General features: G+C 41.9%; 1 protein-coding gene across 5 annotated transcripts in view; it reads left to right on the top strand.

Annotated features, from left to right (window-relative positions):
- The window catches only part of USP3 (ubiquitin specific peptidase 3), a 52,840-nt gene that overhangs the window by 2,297 nt on the left and 34,418 nt on the right, over positions 1-16,125 (top strand). Inside the window, exon 1 of one of the 5 annotated variants that reach the window (XM_034065867.1) lies at positions 7,627-7,843. The exons of 1 other annotated variant lie outside the window; for it this stretch is intronic. In XM_034065867.1, coding sequence (XP_033921758.1) covers positions 7,753-7,843 — 91 coding nt within the window. In that variant the 5' untranslated portion in view covers positions 7,627-7,752. Of the gene's footprint in view, positions 1-7,626; positions 7,844-8,444; positions 8,467-9,606; positions 9,773-11,377; positions 11,396-16,125 lie in introns of those variants that run through there. 3 more of the 5 variants (XM_031046028.2, XM_031046026.2, XM_031046025.2) reach the window with 3 other exon arrangements.

Raw genomic sequence — 16,125 nt, 5'->3', positions numbered from 1 at the left:
TGATGAATAACATAATAACAAATAGCGTAATCTAGTGACATGGCAAGAAAATTACTGTTTCCCTGGTAATGAACTGATCTCCAAACAGGATAAAATGCAGCCGTTTGTGAGCTAACACTAGTCTTGTTCAACTCAGCTATCACTGTAGTATATATACTGTCTTTGTGTACAATGGCAAGTTTTTCCCCAGGATGCTTTGCTTTGGAGTCAGAACACTTCAGAATCAAAACGTTCTGGACCTTAGCAGCTTTTGGGTTAATATTTACAGTACTTTGTGGTCAGTAAAGTAGAGCCAAGATCCAGTATGTGTGTAGTACAGTACAGAATTCTTTGTACAAAACTAGAAGCAAATACATGCCGCAGAGAGTCAGGTAGGATGCCTTTGCAGCTTACAGCAAACAAAGATGAAAAACAGCTTGTAGAGTGTTTTGACTGTAAACAGTCTTGTTTAATGTAAAGGGAAAAGTGATACTGTTTGTGTACAGTGGACAGATACATATCATACTTTCACTGTAGTAATATTCTACAGATATAATAGGTATATACATACAGGTATAATAAGATGGATGTTAAATAGGATGTTAGAGGTGAAAAAAGTCATATTAATTCACCCAGTTTGTCCTGGGACTTTCCCATCATACTATTTTTAAATGTTTGGAACGGGACTTTAGAAATGGATTTAAACACTTATTTTGCAGTATTTTCTTTACATGTTCTTTTTACAGGCAAATTGATTTCACATTCTGATTCCTGAGTTTTATCTGAAATAATAAAATTCTGTGCCATTTCATTCTCTTCCCAGCCCTCGCAGACTGTTGGAAGAGTAATTCTTCTTTTAATTTTTGTGACTAAATTATTGCCTATTTTCCTTAAATTTGTTACCAAGCTAATCATAGCAGGGAAATGGAAACCCTGCATGTCATTTAAACATGCAGTGTTTGTGGCTTAGAAATGTCTGTGGTTTTGCCCCACGTGATGTTAAGAAATAGTGAGTTTTAAGATCTGTAATTACTCAAGTGCTTTGGAACAATTTTCCTTTCCTTGATGAAGCAGGTAGGCGGATAGGCTGGTCCCAGCTATCACATATTCCAGGCAATAGGTAGTACAAAGCCCTCTTTAAACAGGAGACTTGGGAGTTCTTTGTGCTTTGAGACAGTATCTAAATTGAGCTGCCTAATTTCATTTTATTTTTTTAATATAGTTCTTTTGTTTGCCAAAAATTAGTGAATAAGCCTTGTTCAGTTGTGATGAAGAGAAATTGGTGTTGGCTATAAAATGTTCTATTTTGAACAAGATAGGATAAGATAAAGCCTGCTGATCTTAAAAGTAGCTTAAACACAAGTACAGAATCATTATTACATTCTCAAGACTGCATTTGGAAATAATATAAAATTTACGTACCTGAATACAGTCAAAGCTAAGTGCTGTGACATGAAATAATATTGCTGGATGTCACCCAGCTGCACTTGTATTATTGAACAGACTCCAGTTGACAGTATAACAATTGATAAGTCTGGTGTGAAAGCTGCCCAGACATTGAGAACTTTGAGGCATTTGTTGAAAGTATGAATTAAAAATAACCTTTTGTCTGTACAAATAACACCTTCAGAAAACAATGTGGAAAATTTTAAAATCATTCAGTTTGTATAATTTATTTTTCACATCTCACTTGGTTTACTCAAAAAAAAATCCCACAACCAAAAACCACAGAATAGTGACATTCACCCTTATTTATATCTTGCATTGTGACCAAGTTGTGATAGCGCAGACAAGGCAAAGCTTGCATCAAAGCATTGCCTTTGTTCTATAAGATGCTTCTGGAATCCTTGGAGAAGTGATGTAAAATTAGCACAGGCTCTCAGAAATCACATCACTGGAAGATCATATGTAAAAGCAGTCTTCTGATGGTACGTGTATCAGCCCACTACAATTGTACTGCTATAGTCAATGTTATTCCCTACTAGAAGCAGCTCATTAAGAAATGAGGGATCCCTTCTTAGCATTGCGGAGAACCATTAATCCTGTGGAAGTAGAAGTTCAGGTAATCAGAGATGGTGTAAGCAGGGGGAATGGAGAGTATTCTGTCCTTTGGCACGACCTGGTTCCTTTGCACAATACTTGGTGTCACACCGCCCCCTCAAGGTATGTGTGCAGAAGTGTCGTGGGCATGCTTTGAAGAGTCATGCTTCTTTACACACTTTAATCTTACATTCTAACTACTGTCAAAGATGCTTGCTCTGGGCATTTGCCTAGTTTTAAACTTCTGTCTTTCATCTTGGGCATCTTGCCTCTTAGAGAAGAATCTTGAGCCTTGTAACGGAGCTGCTTGTGCTGTTAATGATCAAATGCAGAAACTGTGTGACCTTCATTTTCAGGGGACGTGCAGGAAATGGAAATAGATTTGTTAATGAGACAACATGCTGCTGGAAATGGGCTTGTGGTATTTCATGAGCTGTAGCAAGCTTTCATACATGCAGCTAAGCTTCTGTCTGCTGCAGAGGTGGCATATAACCCACAGGGCTGCTAGGCCAGCCTCTAGTTCAGGTGTTATTATGCCAAGACCCTGTATTAAAACTTAACTGTATTATGATGCTTTCTGTTGATGTTTTCCATGCCAGTTGTCTGCCTCAGAGTTGCATCTGCACTGAATAGAGAATTCATTTCCTTACGGTGGGTTTCTGTGTAGTCTCCATTGCTATTATCAACATATCTGAATGTTTTACACCTTTGGGAGATAAGAGGTGAAAGCCCAGTCTATCAGCTTTCTACTACATCTGGATTGGCACTTAGTATTTTCAGAGTGTTTACTGCTTTTTGTGTTCAGAGCAAAAGGCTTGCTATTATCTTTTCTGAGTTGAGTGTTCAGTGCATCTGCCAATCTCATTCCACATATTCTGAGTTTACCACTTAGTAAAGAAGCAGTGTGCTATGGGAGGAGATATTCTTTCTATCTTTATGCATGTCTTTATGCAGGGGGATTGGAACTAGATGATTGTAAGGTCTTTTCCAACCCTAACCATTCTGTGATTCTATGTTTCTATTTAATCTAGAAATTGAGGATGAATTTTTAGCTATAGGGATAGGAAGACTCCAGTGCCTCTGTTTTGAGCAGAGCTGGCCTCTTTTTCACAGCTGTAGTAGAGAATAAGGTTAGACTTCTAACTTAAGCAGATAGGTCTTCTTACTAAAAGAAATGGTTTAAATAACTTGCCAGATAGCATGCAGATAGTGTCTGCCAAAGACTGAATTAGATTCTAGTTCTTCATGGTAGCAGTCATTCCACTCCTACGGCATCCTCTGTTCTTTATTCCATGCTTTCCAATTTGTACAGCAAATGAGGAAGTCACCTAAGGCAACAATCTGCTTCACTTGATATACACTGAGTGATGTTCATCTAGTGATTTTGAAGGAAGCCAATATCACATGAAAGATTTTGCCACTGAATTATTAGACCATGTCATAATACATACGTAAGGGAGGCAAGTTAGTGCTTTCAGGTATGTAAGACTACAGATTTTATTTTTGAGAACTAAAGAACCCTCCAGGCAAATGTCTCCGCTGTGAATTGTTAGTATATACACAAAATACCAATTGAGGGCCAAATTTTAACTCAGATACTCTCAGATAGAGCCCATACGGATGACTACAAACAGCCCACAAGAGGATGTTGTGTAGAATATCTCTGTTGTAGTAGAGAAGATGATGTGGTATATTAAATAGAAATTTCTAATTTATAATGCTAATTCACAGGCTTCTGTTCAGCACTGATTGCACCCAGACTGAGAATGCTTGTAGGATTAGTGTTATCATCTGAATCACTCTGCTCTGAGGAAGGATGGGAGCAAGAGATGGGACTCCAGTTCCAAATGAAGTGATTTGTACTCAAGAAATCTTACTAAAAAGCAATCCGAGAAGGATAATTATACCCAGAGCTTCTACTCCAGTTTTCCTCTGCATTCAACACGTAGGCATCACTGCAAGGCATGTAAAACTGCGCCTGTAGTGGTGCCTTTGAGATACATATGCTCAGTGCATTACGAACTATTTTTCCATAGGCAAAGAGGCTGCATTACAGATACCCCTTTTCTAAACTGTGTTTGTGCATCCTCACGTATGTGATAACTGCTTTGCATCACGACTCTCTAACAGGCTGAATCATCCTTATTTAAGTGTTTATCTCGGCAACCAGAGGTAAAAAATGGAAAGGCTACCACATTTGCTGTGGGCATGGCAACTAAAATGAAGAAACGTGCAAAAAAAAGTGTCATTCGGGCAAAATGACACATTTGAAGAGTTCCACTGAATGGTTGTCAACCTAAACATGAAAGAAGGAATAAAACTGTTATCATCTTGCAAAGGAATAAGGTATCACAGTGTGGATGATTTTGACTTCTAAACATGAAACATCCGGGATGGTAAATGAAGGGCCTCCCTTGGCAAGCTGACACCTTTTTATTTAGTAGTTTCTCACACCTAAGTGCTGCCCAGTGTTATAACTGGTGTCTGTCATTCTGGGAAATGCTGTGCTTAGCAGTTATTCGGTCCCTCCCAACCTCCTTGCAATTCCAAGCACCTTTTGTTCTTTTGTTATGGGGATCTTAATAACTCCACAGCATAAGTGAAAGAACATTTTTGTTTGTGTGTAATACTGCAAGTTCAGTAGTCCCAGCTTAAAATAAAGATGATAGATGATGGTCAAAAGCCTCTTAAATTAAACCAAAGTCAGGGGGTTTCTTTGTTTAGAAGTCTGCAAGTTTGCAGTCTTCTGGACTAAAAAGGGGATCTCATAAGACAAAACAGTACATAGGCTTTGTATCGTTAACATTTCTGCAGATGTCTTTCTTCCATAAGCCGCTATGTTCATTACAGTTTTGCTGCAATGGATTATGCCTTTTTATCTTCCTCTTCCCTTAAAGACACTACCCCCACCCCAGTAATTCTTGTTCCTATCTGCTACCCCATTCAGACTGTTACTCTGTTAAGTCCATGAGGTGCTTGGGGAAACAAGATGGCATCACCCATTGACTCTTACCTCATACTTGGGTCTAGTTCTGTCTTGCCAGAAGATACAACATGGCTATGCTTAGAAAAACAGGTCTAATAGCAGGTATCATAGCTCTAATGAGTTCAGTACATTGCTTTTAGTAGAGATGTAGTAGTTTGTGCAGGCAGGGGTTCAATTCCAGTGATTGCTCTTTTGAGACAGATCCTGGTTTAGTTTACTTAGGAAAAGAAAGGAAAAAAAAAATTGTTTTCCTCTCCATGTATGTTGTATCAACTGTAAAGTCATGAATGGGAGTGCTAAATTTAAAGTAGATAAATAGAAGGATTTAAACATGTTTATTTACCATATTTAATCTTTGTTAACCAGCTGTTTACTTTTAAAAGGCTAAATATACTGCTAACATAATGCACACAGTGAGATAAGAACTGACTGTTTTGGTTAAATTCTGATTGTAAAATACTACTGTGAGAAGGCCAAGTGATGCTGATAGGGAGGGGAGAATAAGGAGTACAGATCCAGCTGAGGTTTCTTTCTCATTGTTTGTGTGTAAGGATGGGTGGGGAATGACAAGAGAATTAAACATCTGCATTGGTTAAAAAAGACAGCAACTGCAGTCAAACTGCTGCTTTAATGTAATGTATGTCTTCATTATACATTGTGGCAGAGTTGAAAAGAAAGAAGGGAGCCCCATGTCTAATATATAAACATGCTAACACAACCACCTTTTTGCTCATTAAACTTGTACAAGTAATACCTAGATGTATGTCAAAGTAGTGATTTTAAGACTTCATTTTTTGTTTTGTTTTAAAACAATGAAAGCGTTTCATTGTTTAAAAATTGTGTCCTCCAAATTAATTTTTGCTCTATTTGTATATTTGTTAGAAAATGATACACATACATACTTTGTGTAGAACCTGTAAAATACATGCTGGGACTGTTACACACCTGACTGATCAAATGTGACAGTTTTGAAGGATGGGGGGGAATATGTGAGGAAGCTCCATGGTTTTGTGTCAGGATAACATTTGCAACCATTTAATTAAGAGTTTCATAATTATATAGTGATTTTGCTTCTAACTACACAGCTGAACATACAAACTAACTCCAATGAGTATAGTTGAAGTGGTTTCTGGTGCTGTGGAGAATTTGATAGAAAATGTTCATTCCTCCCTTGTGTAAATAGTGTGAAAAAGAAGCGTTCTACCAAGGATATTTGTCACACCGAGACATCTTTCATATGAATATTTCAAGTAGCTCATCAGAAAAATCCATATAGACCTGTCAGTTTCTAAAATAATCTTCTGTGAAATAGTGCTGTGCCATGTAAAGTACATCAAGATAGATGCCTTTCCTGTCAACGTGCTGGTCACAGGCAAAGCCAGTGGCAAAACTGTATTCCTCATAGTGGTTACAGTAAGGGAAAAGGTCTAACACTCCTAATATGCAGGAGTAGTCACGGTTCCTTAGGTTACAAAAAAATCCCCCCCTTTTTCAGTTATTATCAGGATTTTCTGGTATTATGATTCCAACATTAAGCATGCATATTTCTGAGATATAGAATTGTTATTCTGTGTCATCTGGAAAACCTGTAATACAACATCTGTCCTTGTATTGCCACTTCACACAAAGGTTACAGTCACAGGGTGGGAAATCCAGTAACAGGCTGAGTTTGAGGCCAGGTAACTTTTTAAAGGCGAAGGCATTTGCAAGTAACCAGCAGAGACCCAAGGTTACTACGACATCCTGTTGTCTCTAGGGAGAAGTTAAACCACTGAGCTTTCTAAAGCAGAGCTCAGGGAGTGAACATACGCCATAGACCGTGCCTCTTCAGGAACAGATTGCTTGAGTACAGCATCTGCCTCGCCACGAACACATTTCATGTGGTCTCCTTTCAGAGGCACAAAGCTGCCTGAGCTGCCGCGGGTGCTGCCCGCGGTGGGACGGGATGGGACAGGACGTGCCTGCTCCGGGCAGCACCCGGGTCTGCGATTCGTGCCCGCAGTAACTAGGGCAGAGTTTGGGCCTGGCACTGCATTTCGCGGCAATCTCCAGCACAACTACAGGCTGGGCAGAGCAGCCCTGAGGTGGACTTGGGAGTGTTGGGAAGCTCCCGGTGACCTAGCCGTGTGCGCGACTGCATCCCCAGAGCGTGACCTGTAGGTCGAGGGAGGGGATTCTCCCCCTCTGCTGTGCTCCGGAGAGACCCCACTACAGTCCTGATCCAGCTCTGGGGCAGCAGCACAAGAGGGACGTGGAGCTGTTGGAGCGAGTCCAGAGGAGGCCACGGAGATGCTGCGGGGGCTGGAGCAGCTCTGGTCTGGAGCCAGGCTGAGAGAGCTGGGCTGGGTCACCCCGCCGCAGGCCTCCTCTGGGGGGCCGCTCCCCTCCCGTCCGGTCCGGTCAGCCGGTTCCTCAGCGCCAGCAGGGGTGGCCCACCCCTTGTCCGAGCCGGTCTCAGAGCAGGGACCGCGCGGCGCGGCCCGGCTCCGCCTCTCCCAGACGGGAAGCGGCGGCAGCGCGGAAAACCCGGCGGGCGGAGCCCCGGACGGGAGGCCGGCTCTACGGAAAGCCCGGCGGGCGGCGGGGAGGCGGGGTGAGGGAGCCGCCGGGCGCGGACGGGAGGGCGGCTGCCAGCAAAGCCTGGCGAGCGGATCGCGACGCTGCCCATAAGATGGCTGTTGTGCACGGGGCGCCGCTCCTGTAGCGCCGCGAGGAACCGCCCGTCGCGCCCCACAGCCTCGCCCGCCATGGAGTGCCCGCATCTCGGCTCCAGCGTCTGCATCGCGCCCGACTCGGCCAAGTTCCCGCAGGGCTCGCCCTCCTCCTGGTGCTGCAGCGGTGAGTGTTCCCGCCGCGGCCTAGGCTCCGCCGGCCCTCCCGGCCTGAGGTGGCCCCGCGGCCCTCGCGCGGCGGGCGGGCGCTTCTCGCCGCCGCCCGGCCGCTCCTTTGTTCCCTGTGGCCCGTGCGGGCCTCGAGGGGGACCGCTGCCCGTCGGCGGGGGAGGGCCTCGGGACTCGGTAGAGGGGGAGGCCCCTCTGCTCGCCGCCCCGCCGCGGGCCGCCCCGCGGGACCCCTCTCCCGGGACCCCTCTCCCGGGCAGTGCGGGAGGATCGCCTGTGCGCTGCGCCGTGCACCTCTCCTGCTCCTCGCGGAGCCGCTGCCACATGTCCCGGTAAGGGGGGTAGCCCGGGGGCATTACCCTTGGTCTCTGTCCCAGCCTTGCTACGCAGTTTGCCCGTCGCGGGAGCGCGGCCGGCCGGGGTGAGCGGCAGACTTTGTCTCCGCCGGAGACCGGCGCCCCCCGCCCCGCCGGGCGCGGAGGAATGCGGGATCGTGGCTCCCGGCTCCTTTTGTCTGCCGGAGAAGCTGCGCGCTGAGCCCTGTTCTGGGGAAGCCTGGCTGCTGGGACCGGGAGGAGAGGAGCCAGTGGCTGCTGTGGGATCAGTGTGTTTTGTAAATCAGTCTGAGATTAGTTTTTTTTTTTATAATGGACATTTTTGAAAGGACTTCAGAGAGTGTAGTTGTGGTGGGACTGCTGAGGCGGAAGGTGACGCTTGGGCCCCCTTCGAGGCAAGGAGCAGTTCAGTGAAGGTGGTCGAGCTCACCCACTCTGCTTTCTAGCCCAGGAGGAGTGTAGGAGCAATCTGTTTTTGGTACTTTGCGCGCTGATTTAATAGCAATGTAAATTACTGTCCTTGAAATGTAGTTTCAAATGTGTTCAGTAGTGTCCCTCATATGATGCGTGGTCGGGTTTGTTCGAAGGCTTTCCCTTTAAAGGTGCTGTGCTTCTACGCAGACAACCTCGGATGGTTGCTGTAATTTTTGTTGCGTGTTTTTGATGGCTATAGTTTGTTATGAAAGTAGATGCAGCTTAAGGAAGTAGTCCCCACTTACAGAAGCAGCGTGACTTGTGCTCTGGAGAGAAAGCCTCATTTGGAAATGAGTGATTAGGGAGCACTGAAATGCTCGATATTGTAAGGTGTTTTTTTTTTTTAAAAGGAAAGATGGTTGTCTTTTGTCTCACGGTGTCCGTGCTTTTGTGTAGGAAGGCTGCTGCTTACTTGAGTTCTTCCCTGATTGCAGTTTCCTGGAGCCAAGGTGTGGTAGTGCTACTGCTTCCTTTGGCAAAACCAGTTATTTTACTCTGTAATGCTTTTGATTTTAGAGGGAGTACACTTTACAGTAGAATAATGTGGAGAAATTATTGGAAGGAAAGGAGCAGCAGTACAGGAAAATTTGTTGTCCCTAATGCTTCTTACTCAAAAAAACTTAATTTCAAGAAGTCTTAACTCTGTTATCTTCAGAATATCAGTGGTGAGCAAAGTTGTCAACCAGAAGCATATGGTAGCTGGGAACCACCCTTCAGGGAGCTTTAAAAAGATAAAGGTGCCAAAACAAAATATGTGCTCTGGTATTATAACTTTCCAACTTCAAGAACTAACCAGAATGCAGCTCCAGGACCCTGTTAGGGGTGCTGGCTCTCAGCAAGCTCAGCTAGTAGAGCAAGTTTTTCTTTGTTGTTCAGAGCTGTGTCTCCAAAACCGGCACTTATCAGAAGAGCCAATTGCTGGGCATACAACTGATTTATTACAGCTCTGAGGCAGGACGACGGTGCTGGACACTTTGGGGAACTGCACAGATTGATCACAGTACTGTGTCTAGGGGAGTGTATCTGTCTGTCTGCTTTGCTTTTTAGGAAATCGAAGCTAGTAGGTCAAACAGTACTCGCATAACCGTCGAAATCTTAACAAGTAGCTAGAGAATAAGGTAGGTACATTGAATTTAAAACATTCCAATGAACAGCCAGCAGTTTCTTCTTGATTTAAAGCAAATGAAAATTGTTCTTTTTAAAGATGAATTTTGGATTCCTACTAGTCTAGTGAGATTTTGTGCATCCCTTTTCAGTTCCAGCTAGCAGTATGTGAGTATTGTTACATGACATAAAATTCGAAGGAGAAAATTCCCCATGTATGAATTAATATATCTTAAAATTTAATGCATTTCCTATTCCTTTTGGTGCTGTTTTCTAACGTTTTGTGGGCTTAGTTATTTTTCTTATTGATGTTGCCTCAGTTGGAGAAAAACATTTAGAAGGTAATTTTCTGCAGTCTGTAATTATAAGGCATCTCTCGTCAAGCATGTTGTCTTACAGTGACTCAGAACTTGTCAGTCCTGCTCTGAATTGCTGCTGACCTTTCCAGAAAAGGAGAGTAAGTGAAGATACTGATATACAGGAAGCTTTCTGGCAGCCACCTGGTGTGCCACCGAGAGCAAAACATAGTTGCAGAGTAGGGAGTTCTTAGTTCAGAATGCCAGGGGCTATTTTTGTCGTTATCCTGAGATTTGAGGAGCTGGAGTTGTCACACTGCCTGAGTAATGCATGTTGGTTAAGTACCTTTTCCTTCTTTCCACAAAACCTCGCGATTGTGCCAGTAACTTTACAAGGTATATATGGAGGCACTTCTGAATATAGTTACTTGATATTGAATATTGTGCCATTATAAAATAGAGTGTTGTGTTTGATGCTGATACTGCAAAGCTAAGCTTACTGAAGCTCGGGAGCTGATTAGAGAAGCATGTGCACCAGCCTGAGTTGCTCTTTTGGCCTATGTAAGTTACCCTTGAAGCTATCGAACAGAGTTGTTACAGAGGTCTGGTGATGAAGGAAGAATCTTAAAAAAAAAAAGGCAGTAAGAGGAAGCAGTGATGAGTGTGTCAATGCAAGTATGGATGGGTTTGCTCCAAGTTAAAGAGTAATGGTGTATGTTCATTTTTATGTGTCTCTAGAACTTCCATTATGTTACTGTTGTGTAGTTCAGAAGTCTGTGAGTTTAAGGAATCCTGTTTGGAAAATGCCATGCTTCCCTCTGGTTATTTTATGCGGTCAAGTGTGCTCTGTACAGTAAGCAATGCAGAAACTAGCATGCATTTGTTTTGAGGAGCTTTAAGACTATCAAAAGCCAGCACAGAGTGCCTTTTGTCAGATCCAGAGGCAGGTGGTGGTGGTTGTAACTGGGCATTTAAAAGGAGGGGAGACAAATATGTAAAGTAGAAATTGTACAGGAACTGAAAATGGGTTTTAATCAGTGCTGTCACGTGAAATGCTGCATGCAGATTAGAGTGCAGTCTTCTCATGTACTCCAATTTCTGAAAGTTCTGCTGAAGTTGGAAGTGGACTAGTTGGAGACGTTGGCAAAGCTGGAGTGTCACAGGCTGCATCAGTTGATGTGCCACACCTTCGGCACTGTTGTGCAAATCATGTGATTATGAAAAGCACCCTGGAACAGCTCAGATGTGGTATTTCTCAACAACTTGTCATAGTCTCGTCAAACCACAAGGAGCCAGGCCTCACCTCAGAGAGATTGTAATCTTCCAAGCGCACCTGAGCAAGTATGGAGAGTTTTTCCAGCTTTTTTAGCGCATGGTCAAGGATTCATTGGTTGCTCTCAACGGGTGCATTGATTGTTCAGTGTAGAATTTGAATTTGCTTTTTTAGAAGAACAGCTGCAGGCAGGTAGGACCGGGTCTGCTGAAAGGAAGATTTGGTGACTTGGATTTGTTTTTTTAAGGGGAATTAACTTCTGAAGTATATTTCAAACTTGATTTTCAGATCACTGTCAGTTGAATACTATTTCTTTAATAATGTAATGTTGTTAAATATTGAAGAGCAGTTCTGGCTGAGGACAGGTATTTCCTGCAGAAGCTGGCATCTGTTTCTTGTGTTCTTGCTGCTGTTGAGTAAGGGCTGTAACTTCACTGTTGGTCAGAAACGCATATTGTGGCATCTGCATGTGACGTAGGGACCATAAAAAGTACAGAGGAGAGCTCGCACCAGGAAGCTGTCTGAGGCCTAGTGAATGATGATTATGGTAGAGATCTACATGCTGAATTACTGCATTTTTTTCTGTGTTTAAAGTAATTTAGTAAATTACTTAGGAAACTCAGTTCAGAATAACCCTGAACATCATCAAATGCTTTATTTATATGTGAGAGCAAATGTTTTCAGCTGAGTAGGAGAACTGAGGGACATGACTGTACTGATAAGACTGCTTTCAATGTTTTTGTTTTTTTTTTCACTTTTTGTTTGTGTTTTCTCAGTCAAATCAGTTGCACTGTTCCCTTTTCGCTAGGGTAGGGAACAGCATTCTGGCAATATTTTTTGGCACTGAACAGTTGCAGTCAGTGCTAGAACAAATATACTGTAAAAGCTCAGGTACACAAACTTCGACCCTCTTTGCTTTCCCTTTAACCTCTCGTTGGTAGTGTTTCTTCTCCATCTCTGTGACTGTCTCTCCATTTGCTTTCTGTTTTTTTTTTATTACTAGAGGTCCCAATCTTCTCTTTCCTCCTGTTCTTATGGTACTTGATATGATAAGGAGGCATTGTAGAAGTGGGAAGCACACACAAATGGTGTGTGAAAGAGGCTCATGTGTGCATGGCAGACTCTGATTTATCCACAGATTAGTGCAAACTCATTACAGCTGGTTTAAATGTAGTCAGGCTGATATTCACCTGCCCTTCCCAAGACCTTGAGGATGTGCAGGTGTTAAGATAAAGGCATTATTCTTTGGTTTACCGATTGCTGCAAGGTGCTAAGACCCACAGAGCTAGACCAGTTATGTTTTTGTCACACCTGTGTTTAGGATTCATAAAGTTTCAGACCCAGCTGGGAATGAAATTAAGCTTTGAGCCATTTCTCATTTGATCAGCCCTACTTGTGTCATTTAGTAACCTCTTCATGTTTTGCTTCGTGTTTTAACAAACACTCATTGCCTAGGTAAAATGTGGTTAAAGGCCATTAATTAAAATGCTCCATGGAGGTTAGAAAGTGCAACCTAATCAGAAATTTAGTTCTGAAAACTAGTGAAGGCTTTTCTGATTTGTATTTTGAGATGATTGAAGGGAACAGTTTTTATTGTAGAGTGAATTAGAATTATGGCTGGTAAATTTACTGCTTTACTGTGTCCTTCTTATGGTGGGAGTACTGCAAGGTTTTGTATCCATAATGATTTGTTTCCTTAACTGTAAGAGGGTGTTTTAAACTATAGGTGACACTTAACCATTAAGCAGTCTGAACTTCCAGCTCACCTCCCAGTCCTGCAAGCAGACAGCTTTTCAGCTTCCAAGTGGCATGGTACAGTCAGGCTTGGGGTGGGTGTAGGAGGTCCTTCCCAACACCAAACAGGCAGATACTGATTTTTCAAGGTAGTTTATAGGTCCATCATTTTGGATTCTGTGCAGATGTGAGCGTCTACCTGTCAATGGCCAAATACACATGCATTTTCTCAAGATGGCCCTTTTTGAACATTTTTTTTTCAACCTTCATTTCATAAGATTTTTCATTTGAAAATGTTCTTGTCCACTGAACACTTGATTTCTCTATTTCTTCTTCTCAGGGATGCTTATTAATGTGTCTTTTGCTAGTACTGGGAAAGTAGGAAGGAAGTAGTGGGGACTGCAAATAGATAATTACTAGGTTATATAAAGGAAGCAAGAAGTTGTTTTGCTGCCCTCTTTTTCTCTGGCATTTCCAGCTTGAATGTTTTGACCTTCAACTGACCACTGACTCAGGAAGATTCCTTTCTTTAAGGTTTTAAAATCTACATTACACTGCTGGCTTTGCAGTGTTTTTTTCTGGCTGCTGTTTGAAAATGAGTTTTTGAGTGTCTCACTCTAACATAAAGATTCAGTAATGGATTTTTTTCTTGGCATGCTACCATTGTAATGAGGAGCAATATCTGTTTTCTTCTGAGGGCTAAACCCATGTAATTTTAAAGTATATAAACATACGTGTGTGTATAGGTGTATTTAATTTTAGTTGTTACTTAGTTATCAAAGTGCCAAACAACTAGAAATTGGTTTTGGATTGTAAAGGAGATTAATTTTTTAAAAAATGCATTTTGGCCATGGTTGTTTAGTGAAATAATGCATGTGTTCTTACTGTTGCCATCAGGTAAGGTATGATTTTTGTAGGATGTGCAGAAAGACCAGCTGCTGACATTTCTTAACCCGAAGTTTGAGTTGGCATGTAGAAAGGCTAAATTACAAAAGAATATGGCAGCATTGTGGCCTGAAAGCTGACACCTATGTGTGTGGTTGGAAGTGCTAAGTGACCACCTTCTTTACCATAAAAAAGCAGCAGCACAGCATGCTCTGGTGTCTTTGTGTATTGCGGCTTTAGGTGATCTGACTGGTTTTGCACCTTCCCCCCCCCCTTTCGTTTACCACTTCCTAGGGAGCTAATGGGTCTGTTGACACCGGTTGAAAGAAGTTTTTCTGACCTCCTTGTCTGCTTTTCCACTACTGGATTAAGAAGATAGGCAAATAGAAAACACATGCATTTTTAACTTCAGAATTTTCAGTGTGGAATTCTGGTTGCATAATCCAAATACCAAACTGTAAACCACTGTGGCTGAGTGTAAGTGGGGAGGTGAATTACATGCAGATGAAGCTAATCACATTGTTCTCTGACAAACATTCTTCAGTGTTAGCAATGTGCTGGGGACTTCACTGACCTATTTGTTCTATGGAAAACTGTTCACTTAACCGTGTTTTATATTCTTACTCAGTTGTTGTTAAGTACGTCTGAATTATATATGATTCTCTCTTGAAATAGAGGGTTTCATTGTAACCATCTGTGAAATTTCTTATGTGAGACTGCGCAGTACTTTTATTTAGTGACAAAGAGGAGAAAACGACATGTACCATCACGCAAGAGTGCATATATTAGTTGATTTCATAATTTCACTCACTATCACAAAATGACTTACTTGTTTTCTCAATAAAAGCATAATCTTTCTGGGTTTGGCTGAAAGATAATAGCAGAAGAAATAACTTGTTTTTTTTTCTGTAGCTCTGAGTGAGGGTTGTTTGTGTATTTCTTTAAATGTTCTTCAGAGTCTATTTGAATTCTTGTACATTTGAATGTGTTTTGAGTCAGGCTAAGACTTGATACCGTTGAGACTTCTTCTATTCATTGTGGGGCTCTTTGTTACTAGGGTATGAAACACTGAAAGAATGGTTAACATTTTTGTATTGTTAGTAATGCTTACTAGGAAACTTGCTTCCTTGTGAATTCTCTTGCTTTGGTTTAAATGTAATTTAAATTTGATCTTTTCTTTACCTTTTCCTCTAGGTGTTAGCTGATTTTAAAACAACACTTGAAATAGTGTAACTAAACCCTGTTTCCCTTTCTGTCTGGTTTCATTTTGACTAGGCTACTGTTTTTCTAAAAGAGGCAATAGGATGTCTAACAAAAGAAACTCATGTGAAATACTGTTAAATAGAATATTTATTTTCCTAATATCAAACACTTTAGAACAAACATGGTCTATTTATGAACTTTTTGTAGTGGGGTTGACAATAGGATAGAAAGGAGAGCTTTATGTGACGTGAAGTTTGAAAACAAACTGGAATACTCCTTAAAACCTAAAGAGTAACCCAGCTGGCTTGTGCATAAGGTGTAGAACATGTCTCTAGTTTTCAAAGCCTGTAATGTTCTTTTTTTTCCTGTGTTCTCTGTCTAGAATGGGGCTTTAGCCCACTCAAAGGTTTAAAAAATACTCTTGTAACATTTGCTTCCCTTTCCAGTCACCTGGTTTTCATTATAGTTACTCATCTGGAATTGACTAGCCATAAGCTCTTAAAATGCAGAGCAGATCCTTTTACCACATGTGTATACAGTTTAAACACACCACTCCCCACTCCTCCCTGCCCAAAATAAAGCCCCAAACAAAAAACCCCAAACTAAACCAAAAAACCCCAAGCAGTCAACAACCACAGATGTTTATGCAGTATGTAAGTTCTGGAACCTACTCCTAGATAATAAAGTAATGTTAGCATTCTGCTTTGACTTAGTGTACTTCTGTGGATGTGAATGCTGGCTCTGGCTTGTGATTTTACTGACATGTTTAGTTGAGATTCTCATTTCAGTATTTTTGGTTCCTCCTGACTGTAAACAGACAATATGGTCAGATAGTACCAAAGCTTGCATGTATACTTTTGGCAACTGCCTTTTTTAAATACAGTTGAATGTGTAGTCAAAAACTGGGAACATGATTAGTTGTGTTATTAGTACATGAATGCTTAGTATTAACTAACTTGTATGGCAGTTAAGAATT

Source organism: Melopsittacus undulatus, chromosome 9, assembly GCF_012275295.1.
Source record: "Melopsittacus undulatus isolate bMelUnd1 chromosome 9, bMelUnd1.mat.Z, whole genome shotgun sequence".
Taxonomy (NCBI): Eukaryota; Metazoa; Chordata; class Aves; order Psittaciformes; family Psittaculidae; genus Melopsittacus; species Melopsittacus undulatus.
Note: the sequence above shows the minus strand (reverse complement) of the source record. Positions and strands in the feature narration are given on the sequence as shown.